The sequence below is a fragment of the Canis aureus genome, chromosome 18, assembly GCF_053574225.1.
Source record: "Canis aureus isolate CA01 chromosome 18, VMU_Caureus_v.1.0, whole genome shotgun sequence".
In the NCBI taxonomy this organism is placed as follows: domain Eukaryota; kingdom Metazoa; phylum Chordata; class Mammalia; order Carnivora; family Canidae; genus Canis; species Canis aureus.
In genome coordinates this window covers 17,607,885-17,626,147 of record NC_135628.1, presented here as the reverse complement: position 1 = coordinate 17,626,147, position 18,263 = coordinate 17,607,885, and the positions used below count along the sequence as shown (strand labels likewise).

At 57.1% G+C, this 18,263-nt stretch overlaps 1 protein-coding gene across 5 annotated transcripts in view; it reads right to left on the bottom strand.

Moving 5' to 3' along the window:
- Nucleotides 1-17,589, bottom strand: part of CRHR2 (corticotropin releasing hormone receptor 2) — a 47,188-nt gene extending 29,599 nt beyond the window's left edge. For 3 of the 5 annotated variants that reach the window (XM_077856325.1, XM_077856330.1, XM_077856326.1), the window contains exons 1-3: nucleotides 17,480-17,589; nucleotides 8,647-8,740; nucleotides 1,537-1,662 (exon numbers count right to left, since the gene is read on the bottom strand). In XM_077856325.1, the coding sequence (XP_077712451.1) occupies nucleotides 1,537-1,662; nucleotides 8,647-8,740; nucleotides 17,480-17,566 (307 nt within the window). In that variant the 5' untranslated portion in view covers nucleotides 17,567-17,589. Of the gene's footprint in view, nucleotides 1-1,536; nucleotides 1,663-1,759; nucleotides 1,904-8,646; nucleotides 8,741-17,479 lie in introns of those variants that run through there. The other 2 variants (XM_077856327.1, XM_077856329.1) reach the window with 1 other exon arrangement.
- Between the last annotated feature and the right edge of the window lie 674 nt (nucleotides 17,590-18,263).

Sequence of the window (18,263 nt, the reverse complement as noted above, 5' to 3'; positions counted from 1 at the left end):
AGGTTGGTGGGGAGAACAGGAGGCTGAGGTAGGAACCAGAGCAGAGTTCCCTTAGGTCCACGGCTATGGGGTTGAGATGCCTCATCACCTCACTTGGCCCTTTGTCCCCAGGCCCAGTCTGAACCAGAGATCCTATAATCTTGTGATCCAGCTCACGGGACCCTAAAAGTGAAGTTTTATAATCTCAGGCCTGGAAAGGAGCATGGAAACCATTCCTTCTGCTTTTCCACGTCCTGGATCAGGGACCTCACTTCCTCCCAGAGAGATCTGTTTTAATCTAAGCACATCCTCAGATAATGCAGAAATCTTCCTCAGCCGCTCTCCTACCTCTACCACCCACTTCAATAGGAGCACCTCTGCTGCTGGACTCCTCAGAGCAGGGCTCTTCCCCGGGCTCACCGGAGTCCTCCACTGATGCAGACAAGGGAGTGCTGCTTAGCATCAGATGCAGGCACAGCTATTTTGCTCTCTAACCATCACTTTTAATGAAAGCCTCAGCTCTGAGAGTTTGGACAGGTGTGTGTGTGTGTGTGCGCGCGCGCGCGATGGGAGAGCTGTGCTGCTCTTCAGACACAGACCTGCCGAGAGAGGTTGCTATGATGATTCCAGGAAGAGGGGCCTCAGATAAGCAGCCCCCACCGGCCTGAGGGTCTCGGGAGGACCTCTCTCTGCTGGTGGGGTGGGGCTAGAGATGTGAGTGGCCGGTCAAGGTGGGCCAGTGCATACTGCCTCCTGTAGACTTATAAGCACCCATCAGACCTTCCACGGGGCATAGACTCTCCCCCACCCCCACCCCCACTGAATTACCCCACCTGGATGCTCTGTGACTCCGGCAGCTCCTGCTACCGCCTTCCCCAGAATGTCAAGGCAGCCAGTGATGTGCCAGGAGGAAGGAGGGAGCAGCTCTCTGGGAGATGGGGGGTGGTCCTGATTCAGACACCACGCATTACCTGGACAGTGGGAGTAACGCTGCCCAGGAGCCCTGACTCACAGCCCCGAGGGCCAGTCTGGGACATCCAGGTAGGGATGCGGTGACACCCACACGCTCTGGCCCAGAACCCTCCACGCTCTGCATGCGCCCACCCAACACAAGGGCTCACCCCATCTTTCCTGGCTCCTGCCCTCCTTCCTCTCTGGTAGAGTCTGATGGCGGCACTCACGGTGGGGGGTGGGGGGGTGGGAACGGAGCATATGCGCCCCCAACCGTGGCGTGAGTAGCATTGGTTAAACAAAGGGGTGTGGAACTTCAGGCACCCCGAGTAGAGCAGAGCGCTTTGCCCTCAAGGGAAGGCAACCCTCCCTTCTGCCCTTCGGGGCGGTCCCCGTCCGGCTGAGGTCTGGAGCGGCAGTGGGGTCGGGGACACGGGGGGCGCCCCGCGCGGAGAAGCGGCCCTTGACGCCTGCGCCCCGGGGTCGCCCTGGGGTCTCCGACGCCGGCCCGAGCCGTCCCGCTCGCTGAGCCGCTCTTCCGGGGGCGTCGGGCCGCGAGGATCGGGGGTGCGGGTGGGGGTGCGGGTGGGGGTGGGGGGCACTCACGGGTCGTGTTGTACTTGACGCCGTTGAAGTACTCGGGACACGGCCTCTCCACCAGGGCGCCCGCCGCGCTCCGGGGCCAGCACGTCCCGATCTGGTCCAGGGTCGTGTTGCAGTAGGAGTAGGGACCTGGAGCGGGGCGCAGAGGAGAGGCGCTCAGCGGGGCCGGGCGGGGCCGGGGCCGGGGCCGGGGCCGGGCGGGGCCGGGCGGGGCCGGGGCGCCTACCCTGGGGCTCTGCGGGCGGCCCCCAGCCGTCCAGGAGCAGCTCCTCGGCCAGCGCCAGGCTGCAGTTGGCCTCCAGCAGGCTGTGCAGCAGCGCCGCGTCCATCGCGCCCCGGAGCCGCGCGCCGACCCGGAGCCAGCGTGGGTGCGCGCCCGGCCCGCCCGCCCCGCAGCCTCGACCGCCGGGCGCCCCAGCGGACCCCGCCGAGAGCAGCTGCGGAGCGCGGGTCCGCTCTCGGCCGCGGCCAATGGCGGCGCCAGGGGGCGGGGCCCGGCCTCCCGCGCCCCCGCGCCCCCCCGCGCCGCGCCCCCGGGGCCCCCCGGCCCCACCCCGGCCCCGCCCGCAGTCCGCTGCGCCCGCCCGTCCGAGGATCGAGGGAGGATCGAGGATCGAGGCTCGCAGGTCCCCGGGGCCGCCAGGGGCCGCGACTGCGCTCCCGCCCCGCGCGCGCCGACGAGCCCCTGCAGCGCCCCCCACCCCGGAGCCCCAGCCCGCGGCGCGGGGCCGAGCTTCCACTCTGAGCCCGGGCGCTGGGGGCCGAGGGGCCGCGTGCCGATCCTGCTCCAGAAAGGCCCCTGTGGCCCTGTGGGACGGAAATGCATCGGAGCCGAGGGGCTTGGAGGCGGCGGGAGGCCGTGGAGCGTCTAGTGAGAGCCCGTGGCCTGGACGGGGAGCGCGGACCAGGCCGCGGGGCTGGGGGAGAGAGGCCCGAGCACAACCTGCCCCGGCGAGGGGCTGGAGAGGCCGAGTGGAAGCCCGAGGCAGGCAGAGCACCAGGTCTCCCTCTCGGGTGACTGGGGAGCGGACAGGGCTGTCATTTAATAAGGGGGGGGGGGGATCTAGGGGAGAAATTGGCTGGAATTATCTGGAGGACTTCAAATACCCTGGTCTTACTGCCCTGAGCTCGAGCGGGAGTAAAGTGAAAACCTGTTTCTGTTCCTTTTGATTTGGCCTGGGCGCCTGAACTGCTTTCCATGCCTGTGTGTGTGTGTGTGTGTGTGTGTGTGTGTGTGTAGGACCTACACATCTTTTTTTTTTCTTTAAGATTTTTATTTATTCATGAGAGAGACACACACAGAGAGAGAGAGAGAGAGAGAGGCAGAGACACAGGCAGAGGGAGAAGCAGGCTCCATGCAGGGAGCCCGATGTGGGACTCGATTCGGAGACCCCAGGATCATGCCCTGGGCCAAAGGCAGGCACTAAACCACTGAGCCACCCAGGGATCCCGGACCTACACATCATCAGAAGGAATCTGCCCAGGCCCACTCAGGACTGCTGGCTCCATAATTTGTACTGGCTCCAGTGGGATTGCCCAAGGTGGGCCAGCTGCTCACGCCAGCTGAGCTGGGGGAGGGTCAGGGAGGGTGGGGGAGAGGTCCCGGCTCAGGAGACAGGGCCTGGGTATGTGTGGTTCACCTCAAACTCAGGCTGGGTTCTGCTCTTGCCTCTATGGCTACTCTCCCTGCATGTTACCCCAATTCTTGCCCTCTTTTGGGGGGCCAAGGGTGAAATGTTCTCTGAGGCTCCTGCCAGCCTTGAGAGTCTCTGGCTCTGAGTTATGAGATGCAGAGACTGAGGAAGATGTACGAGTGTGTGTGAGTGTGTGCTGCCTGTCCCTATCTTCAGAGGGCAGGGGGAGCTGGGGCCCGGACCCAGCTGGGCTGGAGGTCCCAGGGGAACTAGTCTTGTCCTCCCCTGTGCTGGCCTCCACCGGAAACAAAGCTGCCAGAGAAGGCCAATAGCACCCTGTACTAGCACTATGCCCTAACAGACAGCGGGGAAGAGGTGGGCTGGGCTGCCTTTGTGTGCTCCCGTGTCCCCAGCCTCCATAGGAATGCTTTTGTCATTGCCAAGGCAGAGCCAGAGAGCCAGAGAGCACTGAGCCTCTGGATTCTCTCCAGGGCTAGCTGACTGGCAGGTACCAGGTGCAGATCACCCAGCCAGGTCTGTCCTCTGCCTCTTGAATGGACAGTTAGAGCCCTTGGCTCAGCTCTGGGCAGCAGCAGAGGCAAAGATCCCTTGGTGTTCATAATAGCCTGTGCCAGGAGCAGGGGAGGACAAGTCGAGCCCCAGCCTCAGCTTCCGACCTCTGCATAGTCCTGTCCCCCGGTCCAGGCTGAGCCCTACCCCGCAGGGTCCCATATAGGCTAGAGTGTGACTGGCAGGGTCAGCCTATGTCTTCACTGGGAAATAGTCTCATTCATGCTCAAAGGAGGGCCCTCCACACACCGATCACAGTACAGGGGAAAAGAGAGAAACCAAGCTAAGTTATTAATGTGCTTATCATCAGAGCCACTGCACAGGGGTGGCGAGGGCCCAATGACCGGAGGCCGATGACTTCTCGCCTCACATGCAGCTTTCTGCAGAGTAGGATGGCCTGGGAGACTTGGATTGCTCCTAACGGGGAGAGCGCATGTCCAAAAGATTCCTCTGGGAAGTGACTATTCCAGTGGCAGAACCAAAGGCTGGGCCTGCACACAGACCCACAGACCCAAGGTGCCCGGGTTTCTGGGACGCAGGGCCATTTCTACATGGATCCTATTATGATGAGCGTAACTGTCTGTTGTTCTAGATGTGACACAGAGGGGACTGAAGGAGCAGCTTTGGAACAAGTTGACTTTATAGCTCACTTGAGTGTTCGTAGATAGGTAACCGAGGATGAGATTGTAGAGAGCTAAAAATGTCCTCAATTAGATTAAATCCCACTACAAATAAACAAAGTCTGGGCCAGCAAGAACGCTAACTGAGGAAGCAGTGGAGAATGGCAGGTGTCTGGGACGGAGATAGGCTTGCAGGCCAGGCACTGGGGGGAAGGTATTGGGATAGTTGTGTACCCCCAGGCCAGTGAGACAGGCTGCAAGTAGGTCTGGGGAAGCGTGACAGGTGCTGGGGAAGATAGCCATGGGTCAGGAGCAGCATGGGGTGAGGCAGGTGCCCCTGGCCCACCTCTCACGTCAGCTGCCGTGGCAGTGGACGGTTTCAGGCGAGCTTGGACACACACGGTGGTCCTTCGTGCAGAGCTGAATAGGCACGCCGAGCGTGCTGGAAACACACACTGAGTCTTGCTGTCACGTGTCTTTGCAGCATCACACACATTCTCTCAGTCATCCCACCGTCCATCACATGTCAGCTGGAAAATAGGGTTTAAGGGGACAGAGTCTGTCTCTGCCTCTCTACAGGGCTGTGCTCGGTCAGATTGAAGACACGAGGAACAGGCAGTTATGGGTCAAGGTTGTGGGGTTTACTGGGAATTATAATGGGGTTGCGGAGGGTGTGGAGTCTTGGGAGAGGCCAGAGGGTGCCCCACGTTTGCCTGGTGGCGCTGGAGACAGTGCCCCCGAGCCCGACAGTCCTCCCCTACGCATCCCCCTCTACCTTGGCACAGTGGAGGATGACCAAGGGAAGATGATACTTTCAAGTTCAACCGTGGAACCAGGCAGGGTCCTCAGCAACCTTCCAAGCCCACATTCTCATTTACAGATGGACAAAGGGAACTTCCGCCTCCCACCCCCCTGGGCCACCTTCCCCTCTGCACCAGTCACACTCGGCTCCCTGTCTGTTCCACTAGGCAGATGAAGTGATTTTTCTGCAATTAAGATTACTGTATTCTTCCTCTACGAGTGGCTCCCCATTGCCCTCAGGATGGAGCTCAGCTCTTATGCACTGCGAAGAACACTCTCCCAGATTCTCCGTCCTTCATGCTCTCCCTCTTGCCAACTTCAGATGCTCTTTGGACCAACTCATCATTCCCCGGAACCATTCTATACCTCTGCAGCTCTGCATGTGCTGTTCCCTCTGCTAGGAAAGCCCTTAGCCACTCTTCACTCCAGTTAGCCTAGCTGACTCCCTCTTGCCCTTCAAACGTTCAGCGTGGCCTTCCCCTCCTTTGTCTGGTCTGAGTTGGGTGGCCCTCCTAGGGGTCTCCATCTTTTGGGGCTGGTCTATGTCACACCAAGGTTGTTGGGTTTTCTACTGTCTCCTCTACCAGCCCATGGCTCCCTGAGGGCGGGGCTGGTCATGTTCACTAGCTAGTTCCCGGCACCCATCAGAAGGCTCCAGGCCTTGGCAGCAGCTCTGTCTTCCTGGCCAAGGCTCTCTTCCCATTTGACCAGCCCTGGTGTGTGTGTGTGTGTGTGTGTGTGTGTGTGTGTGTAGATGTGTGCATGCATGCATGCATGCACATGTTGGATTGGGGAATTATTTTGTTTCAAGGGATCCTGGAATCCATTTGGGTCCTTATATTGCCTATGGACTGAATAAATAATGTGCATTACCATCTCTGCCCCATTAGGTGCCTCTGTGATGAAGAAAACAGAAATAATCCATTTAAAGCCTGCCTGAAGTCCCCTGTGATTATGTGTGATTCTCCTTTATCTGGACCTCAGAGGCATACAGTTTAACTGGTCATAGCCTTTGATTTATGACCACCTGTCATCATTAGCCCAAACATGGCCTAACTTCATTTTATTTTAGTTTTTTATTTATGGAAGTTCGGATGTAGTACTAAATATAAGGAATCTATCACCAAATCGAAACCCAGATCCTTGCCAATCACTTACATATTTATCTAAATACTCCTTCCCCAGGGGGAACATTCTCTTGAATATTTATCATTCCCGTGCTCTGAGTTTTTCAGTTTTATCATATGTATGTATGTCTAAACAACAGATTGTTTGGTTTTACTTGTTTCTGAACTTTTACATTAATCATTATGCATTTTCTTAATCAGTGGACATCTAAAATGAGATCAGTTTCGTGTGGGGATCTGAGAAACTATTCCTCAGGTCCAAGGGCATCCTAATTGCCTATGCACCCCAATTTAAGGGCATGGTGAATGAGGGATGATGTGTCCCCATGACCACTGCTAGGCAGCATCATCTGTGATATGGCAGATGCATATTTAATGACATGGAGAAGTGTTCACCCTGAGTTATAAGAGGTAAAAGTAGGTTAAAAAATTGTGGACACAGGATCATCCCAGTTTTGTGAAAAAACAACAACAACAACAAAAACATGAGGCTCTATAGATCGGTAAACTCCTGGGGGATATAAACATTATAAAAATTCCCAGGTTGTGGAATAGCGAACACTTACTGTCTTCTTCGATTTAAAAAAAATTTTTTTTCCAAAGTATATCAATGTAATGTGTCCCATTTGCATACAGATGAATGATATTATAAGTTAAGCAGGGGAGGCCTTATATTTGGGGAAGTTGAGGAGGGGAGGGTGGGGTGCCATCCTGCCAGGGGTCACGGGGAAGGCGAGGGTCTGTGCCATGCGCTGGAGGGCAAGGCAGGAAGAAGGTGGTGGGTCTGCTGATAAACCAGTGTTGCCTCTGAGAGCAGAGGACTCTGGTGAAGGAAAGGCTGGGACCCTCTTGAAATGGGAGGGCTCCCATTTCCTGGCTCATGGGTGACATGGCCCATGCTGGGTGTTTCCATGATCTCTCATTTGAACTCCACAGTAAGCCTCTGAGACCAGTTTCTGACAGAGGAGGAAACTGAGGCTTGGGTGGTCTCCTGGGCCTGAATTGTGTCCCCCTAAATCCATCTGTCCTAACCCTCAATACCTCAGGCTGTGACCTTATACCTAATTACCTGAGATAGGTAATGAAATTAAAATGAGGACATGAGTGCCAGCCCTCATCCAGTGTGACCACAGCCCATGTAAGAAAGGAGCCTAGGGGGCAGCCCGGGGGGCTCAGCAGTTTAGCGCCGTCTTCAGCCCAGGGCCTGATCCTGGAGACCCAGGATCGAGTCCCGCGTCGGGCTCCCTGCAGGGAGCCTGCTTCTCCCTCTGCCTGTGTCTCTGCCTCTCTCTCTCTCTCTATCTCATGAATAAATAAATAAAAATCTTAAAAAAAAGAAAAGAGAAAGGAGCCTAGGACACAGAGGGAAGACACGGGGAGAAGGCAGGCGGCCATCCACAAGCCAAGGAGAGAGGCCTCAGAAGAAACCAACTCTGCTGACTCCTTGATCTTGTATTTGTAGCCTCCAGGACTGTGAGAAAATACATTTCTGTGGTGTAAGCCACCCAGTCTGTGGTGCATTGCAGCAGTCCCCCAGCTAACTCAGGAGGCCTAGGTGACCCATCAGGGCCATGCTGCTTCGAGGTGGAGGAGGTAAGACCCGGGCTTGAGTCTGTCTGACCCCAGCACCTGAACTCTAGACCACTCCACTGTCAGGAAGGCAGGCAACTTGCCGGGGTCAGGCTGCATTTGGTGCTGGTTCCCACCGCTGGAAGCACCCTTACCTCCTTGTGGCCTTGGCAGCAGCTCAGATCCCCGGGCTCCCCCCCGCCCCCGTCCCTCCTCCTTCCCTGCTGCTCCTGTGGGTGCTACCGAGAATGCCAGGACCCTGGGTGGGGCCTGGGGGCCTCTTGGGAGCCCAGGACCGCCTACAGCTGTTCTGAGCTCTGCGGGGCTGACCCTGACTCTGAGCCAGCTGCTGGAAGACTCGAGGGTCAGGATTCAGCAACCCCCCCCTGCTGCCTTGCAGGTCCTTACCAGGAGGCGACACCTGTAGTCACGGCAACCAGAGAGTGCCGTCTACACCTTCTGGCTTGCTCAAGTTTCTAAGCAGGCCGGGCACCCCCTCCTTGGGCTCTAAAACACCAGCCCAGCCAGCTGCCTTTAGATGCAGGGAGCTGGGAGCTGAGGGCTGGAGGAGGACTTCCAGGCAAGTCCTTCATCGTTGGTGAAGGGCCTGTGCCCCAAATGGAGAAGGGGCCAGCCCAACGACAGAGAGGAGAGCCAGGATGGGAGGCCAGTCACTATCCACAACCCCAGAGCTTGGGCTGGTCCAGGAGAGCTGTCTCCTTCCTCCTGGCCCTGAGGTCCACCCTCATCTCCTAGGGCCAGCCACCAGGTGGTGGCGGTGGACTTGCATACCTGAGAGGTTGGTGACGGTGGTGACCACACGGCAGTACTGCTCCAGCAGTGCCCACTGGGGCTGATGTATCTGCGCCTGGCTTGGCCCAGCAGCCTAGAAGATAGGAAGGATGAGGGTCAGAGGTTAGGCCCTGGCCAGCCACTGACAGCACCTGTCTGCTCCCCCAACCCTGTTCCATCACTCATCCCTTACCTCCCTTACCTCCCTTACCTCTATTGTATAGAAAGGAGAAACTGAGGAGGGAAATGCCTGGCCACGCAGCAGGATGGCAGCCTGGCCAAGCCTGGAACCCTGACCAGGCCTTAGGAGTGGTCCAGTGCAGTTTGACCTCCAAGACAGGAATCTGTGCTGCCCATCCCCTGGTCCCCAAAGCTCTCCTCCTCAGGATGAGATGTGCTCGGTTGTCCTTCTGTCGGCAAAGTCAGGTGGGTGTCCACTAGCTGTTTGTTTCCCTAACAGATATTTGTAGAATGCCTACTATGTGTCTGGCCCTGGTTGGGAGACCCATTGGGTGTCCTTGGGGTGGTCCCAGCAAGGGAGGGATCTCCAAAACTCAGAAGGCAAGGAAGGGAGGGGAGGAGCACAGACAATGTAACTCTGTTTCCCCGTTACACAGGTAAATGGGCAGTTGCAACAGAGGATGTCTCCACATGGGAGAGATACCTCACCTGGACTTGGAAAGACAGGGTAGGCTTCCTGGAAGACGTAGCACTTTGGGGCCAAGCAGAGGAATCAGTAGGGAAAAAGGAAGGGATCATTGTGCCAATGTGGGCACTCACGGGGGAACAGACATGGTTGTGGCAGCCATGGCAATTCCATCTAAAAAATTAAAGACCATCCAGGATGCCATAACCTGGAAAAACCATGAAAACAGGTGCTGGATATAGAGGAATAAAACAAATGTGGTTTTGTTCCTGAGGGATCATCTTCTAGTGGGAAAGATGGATGGGTGACCACGTTGTTACAGCATCAACAATTTGCTGCTGCGGAAAGAAGTAGCATCTTGAAGGAGGACATGCTGATGTGGGCTTTGAAGATTGAGTAGGAGTTTGCCTAGCTGATGAGGCTGGTGCCAGGAAGAACATCCTAAGTAGAGAGCATAGCGTACGCAAAGGCAGAGAGGCTGGGGAATGCATGGTGTGAGATGGAATGAGGGCACGGCACTCCCGAATTCTAACTCTTGTCCCCCATTCCTCCCAAGGCCACCATGTTTCCTGCTCTGTGGCCAGTACGCATGTCTGAGTGCACTTGTGGCTTGTGCATGTATAAGTGCGTATGCAAATGACTCTTGTGCCTCTCCCAACCCTGACATTCCTGATTCCAGGATTCTAGAAGGTACCACCCACTAGTGGGCAGCCCCTCCCCTCTCCCTTGCCCATCACAGGTTCCCTCCAGGGTAGCTGGGTCAATGTTTGCCCCAGAAGATCCCCAGGGCTAGAGCCCCACAGGCCTCCAACATCACCTTCCCCGCATCTGGCTCGGTCCATTTCCTGTGCTGGGGCTGGAGGCTGCTCATTCAGCCTCCGCATGCTGGCCGGGAGCTCCTAGTAACTGACCCCACCTGGCCAGATGGGCAGACGCTGCCTGTGGCTCCTGGGAGGGCTTAGGGCAGCAGGGACACCGTTCCTAGGACCAGCTGGCTCTCCCTCCCACGAGGCTGGGTACAGAGAGAGGTGCTGGGGAGAGAGGCGTGTGTCGTGTGGGTGCTTGGTGTGTGTGTAAGTTGTATGTGAGGTGTGTGCTTGTGTAGCACGTGTGGTTGTGTGAGTAGTATAGGTATAGTGTGCCCTGTGTGTGTGTGTAAGGTGTAGGGGGATATGTATTATGCAGGTGTGGCATGTGTGACTGTGTGAATAGTGTGTGTGTGTGTGTGTGTGTGTGTGTGTGTGAATAAAGGGCTCCCATGAGCTCTGGGCTCTTGGCCAGCATGACAGACAGACACTATGGGCCGTGGTCTTGCTGTTCACCTATCTGGGGGCTCCTGGGAGCTCCTCAGCTTCAGCTTCTTGGGCATTAGGAAGAGGAGAGGACACTCTTTAGGGACTTCCAAGAAGAATTCCGAGGCCCACCCTCAGCTGGGTGTGAGGAGTGTGGGCCCTAGGCCTGACCCATCGCACACTTCCCTTCCCTCTTCTTGCCCCTTCTTGTTTGAGAGGCAGCTAATACTGCCCTCCCCAGGGGGACAAAAGTTCCAGCAAGTCAGCATCATCAGGGGGGCACAGCAGAGGCAATGCTCAACCCAGAGGCACATGGTGTGGCCGGCGGGCCCCTTCCGTTCAGGGGGCCCTCGGCCTGGTAGATGCAAGCTCCCTCTCTCAAAGCCTCCAGCCGCCACATGGCAGCCCCATGGCTCATGTTCATCCTTGGGCAGGCAGTCCAAGGATGAGAACCCACAGAGGGAGGGGGGTCATTCTCCGCCAGGACTCAGGCATCCCGGGGCTGTCCCTGCATCAGACGCCCCGGGCTGAGGCTGTGGCCGAGGCTCCTTGCTGAACAGAGCACTGGGGCGCGGATCGCTGTGCTCAGCCTTGATGTGTCCTGGCCAGCCCTGGGCGGCTCGGGCGCGCCCATCAGAGGAGGTTTGCCCAGATCTGGGCTCCATCTTCTGTAACTTCTCCACTGGCCCAAGAAGCTGGCACAGTAAAGATGTTTGTTCTCTTCAAGGGGCTGGTTGGGTGGACTTGACTCTGTTCAAACCCACAACACAGCCTGGAGGTGCCTATCTGGGGCAGAGCTGCCGCTGCTGCTGCTGGTGCTGGGTGGGCAGGGAGGAGGAAGAAGAGGCTGGGCTCTCTGAAAGCACACAGTGGGCCAAAGGAAAGCAGAGACAGGGCCCTGAACAGTCACACCCCAAGGCCTAGACCACGAGCTCCCAGAGCCAGTAGACTGTAAACGTCCCCATGTTTGGGGCCATAGCATGCTGCTTACTAGCTCTGTGGCCTTGGCCAAGTGACTTAACTTCTCTGAGCCTCGCTCCCCTCATGTTTAAGATGCAGATAGTACAAACCCCATAAGGTCTTGGAGCACCTGAAACAAGTTACTGTAGGTCAGGAGCCTGGCAAGTAGAAGGCATGTGTCAAATGGTGACCTCCGTCAAGGACTTTTGGAGGGGTCCCATAGGGAACTCAGAGATGGAGGTGGGGTTCAAGCCTCATTGTGGGGAGCCCCAAGGCCCATCTCAAATCCTTCTCCTCCAGAAAAGCTTCCTAGAACCCCATATTCCCACTTCCCCAACTCTCTAGCCAGCACGGATCCCCCTTAGCCCTCGGCACCCCTCCCAGCACTGGGCACCTTAGGATGCAGCCTGAAGCCCCCTCATGGGGCACACGGGTCAGCAGTGCCCGATGCATGCTGGGTGAGGAGACTGAGTGCTCCATGGAGGGCTGGGTGCTGGAGCTCAGTCTAAAAGGACGGAAGCTGTGTTCAAGGTAGGGGGAAGGATAAGAAGAGCAGAAAGAGGTTCCTGGGGCAGGAGCTGAGCAAACAAAGGCTGGGAGGCAGGAAAACTCAGGGCCTGTTCAGGGGGCAGCCAGCCTCTGGTCTGAGGCATTAACAGGGCAGAGGGCGGGGGGCCGGGAGAGGCTCCTTTAATGCACAGTCAGCGCTTACAATGTGCTAGACACAGCTCTAAGTGCTCCATTCAAGCCTCACAACAGCCTCTGGGGGGGCTGCAAATAACCTCATTTTATAGAAGAGGTAACCGAGGCCCAGAGAGGCAAAGTCACCTGCCAAGGCTGCATAGCAGCTAAGGGGCGGAGGCAGGACTGCACAGACAGTCTGGTAGGTTGTGGCTTGGTCAGAGACTCAGATGACTTGGTCCTGGGGGAGGAAGTGAAGGCTGTGGTCCACAGATGCTGCGCGTCTCAGTCAGTCCCAAACAGGGCGTTTGTGGGGCTCGGGAGGCCACTGCAGTAAGAGGCTGCTCTCCCCAGGACAGTGGGGCCCGCAGGCAGAGAGCTGGGCCACAGGAGGGGAGGCAGACCCAGCCAGCTGGGCAGGGCTCTACAACTGATTCTGAGGCTCCTCTCCCCATTAATCTCTCTTCTGCAGGGGACCCCTTATGCTTCCGCACCCAACTCTTGGATGTCCTAGGGGCAGAGAGCCACCTGCCACCCCTCACCTCTACCCAGGGAGACTCGAGGCCATCCACATCTGTCTGGTTCACATCTGGGTCCCCCGTTCCTGGTCCAGAGCCTGGCACACAGCAGGTGCTCAATAAGTGCTTGTTGGCTGACTGGATGGATGGATGAGGCCACAGTCCTGCACCCCTATCCCCAGGTTCTGGGCTCTTCCTGCTTGTCAGATTCCTTCTTTCTCAATTTTCACCGTGAGGCCAGCCCGGTTCCTGGTTACAGCTTCCGCGTGCCGGGAATTGGAAGCCTTCACGTTAGAAAGGGCAGGGGAGAGGCCCTGGTGGGAGGAGGAGGCTGCAGGCCAGGGGCAGGATGCCAGCTGCCCTTCCACCTTGGGCCCTGTCCAGGCAGAAACTGTGCCCCAAGGACCAGGCAGGCCTCAAAGGTGCCACCTCCCTGGAGCCAGGGTGTCGGCCCAGCCCTAGTGCTCCCTCTTGGTCTGGCTGCAAAGCTCCGTCTAAATTTAGCCCCTGGTCTAAGCCTAGGGGATTTACGGGACCACGGGTCCTGTGGCCAGGCCGCTGGTCACCAGAGGGGGATGGGGTGAGCTCCCTTCCTGCCTCCTCCCTCTCTACCCAAGGTCAGAGAGGACTCCTCTGGGAGGGGGAGGATTCCTCCCCACTGGTTTCTAGACTAGATACTCAATTCTAACTTTTCAGGTGCTGGACTTCAAGTGAGGACCCCAAGGGCCCTAGCAGCTTCCCCTGGGTCCTCCCATCCTTGAGGGCTCCAGCAGGTGCCTCTTCCGAAGATACCCACTCTCCCAACCACTTCTAACAGCCAACAACTCACCTGGAGAAACTTCTAGGCCCCTCCTTATCGTGTGCTCTTTCTCATCTTTGGCAGCCTGTGGCTCTCTCTTCTCCGTGCCTCCCCCTTGCCTGTGCCAAGCCCTGGGCCCTCTCACAGATGTCTGAGGATGGGGGAAGCACTGGAGGGGAGAGGCCCAGGAAAGGGGGGAGGGACTTGCCAGCAAGAGGCCCTAGAACAGGTCACTAGGTCTAAAATTACCTCCTTAATTATCGATTCATCTAATGTCCAGTTGACCTAAAAGTCACTGCATTCTGATTTGTCGTGGTATTTGTCTGCGTATCCCAAGCAAATTTTTATAAAGGGAAGAAAATCTGGAGTCAGGCTGCTTGGTTTAAATCCTGACCCTGCCACTACCAGATGAGTGACCTTGGGCAAATGACCTCGCCTCAGCTTCCCAATCCATAAAATGGGTGTAATGATGGTCTTATCCTCTGGAGGTATTCTGAAGCTTAAAATACACAATGCGTATCAGTGCGTAGAACAGTGCTGAGCATGCGGTAAACCCCACGTAGATGCTAAATAGAATAAAGAAAATAAGCTTATTGAATAATTATCCTTCCCTCTGGTGGATCTGAAATGACATCCTAAAAAAATTAGAATTTTGAATAAAGTGATTTTTGACAAACTGGCTGAGGACTCCTAATAATGGCTAAAATCAAATAAAGTAGAAAGTAACAGCTAAGAGGGTAGAGAATAGTTTTATAATTCGTAAAGTGCTGTAAATTTAAGACTTATCATGAATACAAAAGCAAGTTAGCAATGTTCTCAGACAAAATGGTTTTCTAAAAAGTACATAAACATCAACAAAGTGGCAAAAAACAGACTAAATTAGATGATTGGCTTAGCCAACTACTCAGAAAGTAGTTGAATTTTTAGGAAAAGTCATTAGATGTATTAGCTTCTGGCACATGGCCCTGGAGCCCCCTGCCCACGAGCTGCAGACCCTGGGTGTGTGGGGAAGGGGTGCAGGACCTTGGCCTTGGTCTGGGGAGGGCTGTGCAGCAGGGAGGGACCTGCTGCAGGGAGGCTTCTGGAACTGGGGACTTCTCTGCTGCTGGGCCTTCTCCCACAGATGGCCCCACCGGAGGGCGGGACCTGGAGCAAGAGGCCACAGAGGGGCTGTGCTGAGACCCTGGAGGCGGGGTGACAGTATTTTGTTGCCTAAAGGTCCCAGAGGCTGGACTCCACCAAGAGGGGCTGATAGAGTTGTGGGGTCCTCACAGAGGGGAAGGTAAGTAGCTCACAGGGTTAGACTGGGGAGGTGTAGAATCCAGGGGCCATGTTACTTAGCCTCACCCAACGTGTTTCCTCTTGTGAAGAGCTGCTCATCTCCCACCCTGAGCCCAGCGCCTAGTGCACGAGACAGGCTTCATGATTCCATGCTGCCTCCTGAAAACCACTTCCCAAAGGCCTCGGAGGACAATGGGGAGCACCAAGGTCAAAGCTCAGCTCCCCTGGGCTCTTGCAGTGCAGGCCGGGTCAGGGTGTCCTCCCCATAAATCACTAGCTGGAATCCCATAATGGCAAATCAGGGCAGGCCTCTCCCCTATCCAGGAAGCTCCCAGAGCTCCCCGTGCTTTCGGGACAGAAATCTGATCCCCCTGGGGTCCACCAGACCCCCCAAAGCTTGGCACCATCTCTTCTCAGGGTTGGGGCTTGTCCTGGGCCTTCCCCCACTGTTTGCTCTCCCCGCGGCTCTCCTCCAGGGCCACCCTGTCCCTACCCCTGTCCTATCCACCTCCCAGCAGAATTTTTCAGAACCTGCACATACTTTTCTCAGTTCCAGAGACCAGAGTTTGTAAATGCATGTTCAATGCTTCACCATTATTTTCTTCCTGCAGGGCCTCCTCCTAGGCCATCAACTCTATAGGGCAGGAGCCATGGGCCAGTGTTTTCCCCCTTAGGTCCCTACTGCTTAACGGTCCTCCTTAAATGCCAGTTCAATCAGCAAGAGGGCTGGAAGCCAGGCCCTTCCTGCGGTGCCTGCCCTCCCCACCGCCTGCTCCGGTCCCATGTTCTCTTTTCACGGGGAGCAGAAATCTCGAGTAGTTGGATGAGGACCCAGAAATAAATGCCATTACCACAAGGAAGCCTGCACTTCAGGGCCAGAGAGATCACAGTTCAGATCCTCTCCGGGTGGTTACTTACAATCAGTCTTCAGTCTCAGGCTGGGCTCTCCTGGGGTAGGGTCTGGTGGGCTCTAAGGGGATGCAGACTGCTGCCTCTGAGGTTCCCGGTTCTGACACCCCCGGAAGCCAAGGGACCCTCTCTCAGGCCAACCCCACCCCTAACTCGGCCTGGCTCTGGGGCAGCCGCCAGAAGCCCTCGCTGGCTCACCAGCTTATACAGTTGGCATCATGGCCCCCGAAGGGACGGTTGGGGGCAACCCTGGGCCTAACATCTGGCTCCCTTGGATGGCATGTGTCTTGAGAATGAGTGACAGGAAGCAAAGAAAGCTCAAAGCTCAGGGCTTTTGGGGCCGCAGGTGGTAGTGAACCCACTCCACAACCTCTACTCATCCCAAGTACAGCCTTCAATGTCATTAAAGGGTCGTGGCAGGTGTCAGGGCCTATAGGGGGCAGTGACTGCCCCCTCTTCGACCTGACTGGACCCTGGGGAGGGCAGCGCCCCCACTGCCGTCATGCTCTGTCTATAGTGCCTGGCACGAAAGCATAGCTGAAGGTACGACTGTTGACTGCGCCAGGCACAGTGCTGAGAGCTTTCCTTACATCATCTCAGCCATTGCTCATGACAGCTCTATCCGGTAACAAGCACTGATGTCACCTGCATTTTACTGACAAGAAAACTGAGGATCAGAAAATGTGAGTAAAATATATCCGAGGTCACATGACAAGCCGCAAAGCAGGGATTTGAGTCAGGTGTGCCGGCAAAGCCACCTTGCCACACTCAGTGGATGCTCACTGTCTATCTGTTGAATGAGTGTTAAATGAGCCGTCTGCGTTGACACGAGCACGTCGAGGCCCAGGAAAGGGTCCCAGAGGCTGGTGTGTGGTAGCGTCGGGACAAGACCAAGTTGCCTGGCTTCTAGCCTGGTTCTTCTCCCCTGAATTGTGCAGCCTCTGGCCCCTCTTGCCTCTCTGAACCCTTTTAACATTGTCACACTTCATGAGAAGTGTGACCTGGAACAGATGTCCCTCCTCTGAGCTTCTGGAAGACGGGGAGAGGGTTAGAGGTGGGTTCCTCCTGCACCTGTTTCTGGGAACCATTCCCTCCCAGCCTCACCCCCACTTCGTCAGCTCTTTCTATATAGTTTCCATCCATCCTCCACCCAGGTATCCACCTGCACATCTTGACTCTAGCCATAGGGCGGGGGTGGGGGCCTGCCCACAGTCTCTGGAACCCCTGAGCTAGGCTGGTCCTCCCTGGGCCTCCTCCGTCCCATTGCTCGATTGGAACTGGGATTGCCTGGTTTAAGGCACTGAGAGGAAGGTAGCGGCAGGGTGGTAGATGATGGGGGTGGGCACGTCTGTCTCTGGTGTTCCCTTTTGGGGGTGGGACGAGGGAGGGCGTGATAGGGAGATGGAGAGGGGTCCACGGGGGAGGGGACCAAGCGGACATGGGATAGGGAATTTCTGGAGCTGAGGAGGGGCAGGTCCTAGACGCTCGATGGGGATTCGGTCACAAGGCTGCGCTCAGCCCTAAGGGGCTCCAGGTCCCATCCTAGCTGGTGTCAGGTTCCTGTCCCCTCTCCTGCCTCCCTCATCCCTACAGGAGCTCCATCCCACACGCGGATCCCCGACCTCAACGCGGCCACCAAGTCCCGAGACGTCGCTCACCCAGCTCCTAACCCAGCCCTGGGACCCGCCTCCCCGAGCTCCCGGCTGGGGGGGGGCGCCCCACACCGACCCCCACCGCCCGCACTTACCCTGAGCAGCGGCGGAAGGAGGCAGAGCAAGCAGAGGACCGGGTGCGCGGCGTGGAGGAGGCGCGCGGGACCCCCGGGACCCCCCATGCCCGGCGGCCGGGAAGGCGCCCCCCCCGCGCCCCCGGCGCCCCCCTCCCCCCCACGGCGCGCAGGGGCCCTCGGTGCGCACCCCGCAGCCCAGGTGAGGCGCGCCGGCCCTTGTCCCCGCGCCCCGGCCCGCGGCTGACCCCGCCCCGAGCCCGCCCCTCCAGGTTATTTATAGCAGGTGCTGGGCCGCGGGCGGCGGGGCGGCGGGGCGGCCTCTGGGTCCACCTGCCCACCTGGGGTCAATGCCTTTTATCAGCCCCCCCCCTTCTTCTTCCTTCTTTCTTCTTTCTTCTTTCTTTTCTTCTCCTCCTCCTTCTTCTCCTCCTCCTTCTTCTCCTCCTCCTTCTCCTCCTTCTCCTCCTCCTTCTTCTCCTTCTTTTCCATCTTCTTCTCCTTCTCCTCCTCCTTCTTCTCCTTCTCCTCCTTCTCCTTCTCCTCCTCCTCCTCCTCCTCCTCCTCCTCCTCCACCTCCTCCTCCTCCTCCTCCTCCTCCTCCTCCTCCTCCTCCTCCTCCTCCTCCTCCTCCTCCTCCTCCTCCTTCTTCTTCTTCTTCTTCTTCTTCTTCTTCTTCTTCTTCTTCTTCTTCTTCTTCATTCCCTTCTCCTCCTCCTCTTTCTTCTCCTTCTCCTTCTACTCCTTCTTATTCTCCTTCCCCTTCTCCTTCCCCTACCCCTTCCCCTTCCCCTTCTCCTTCTCC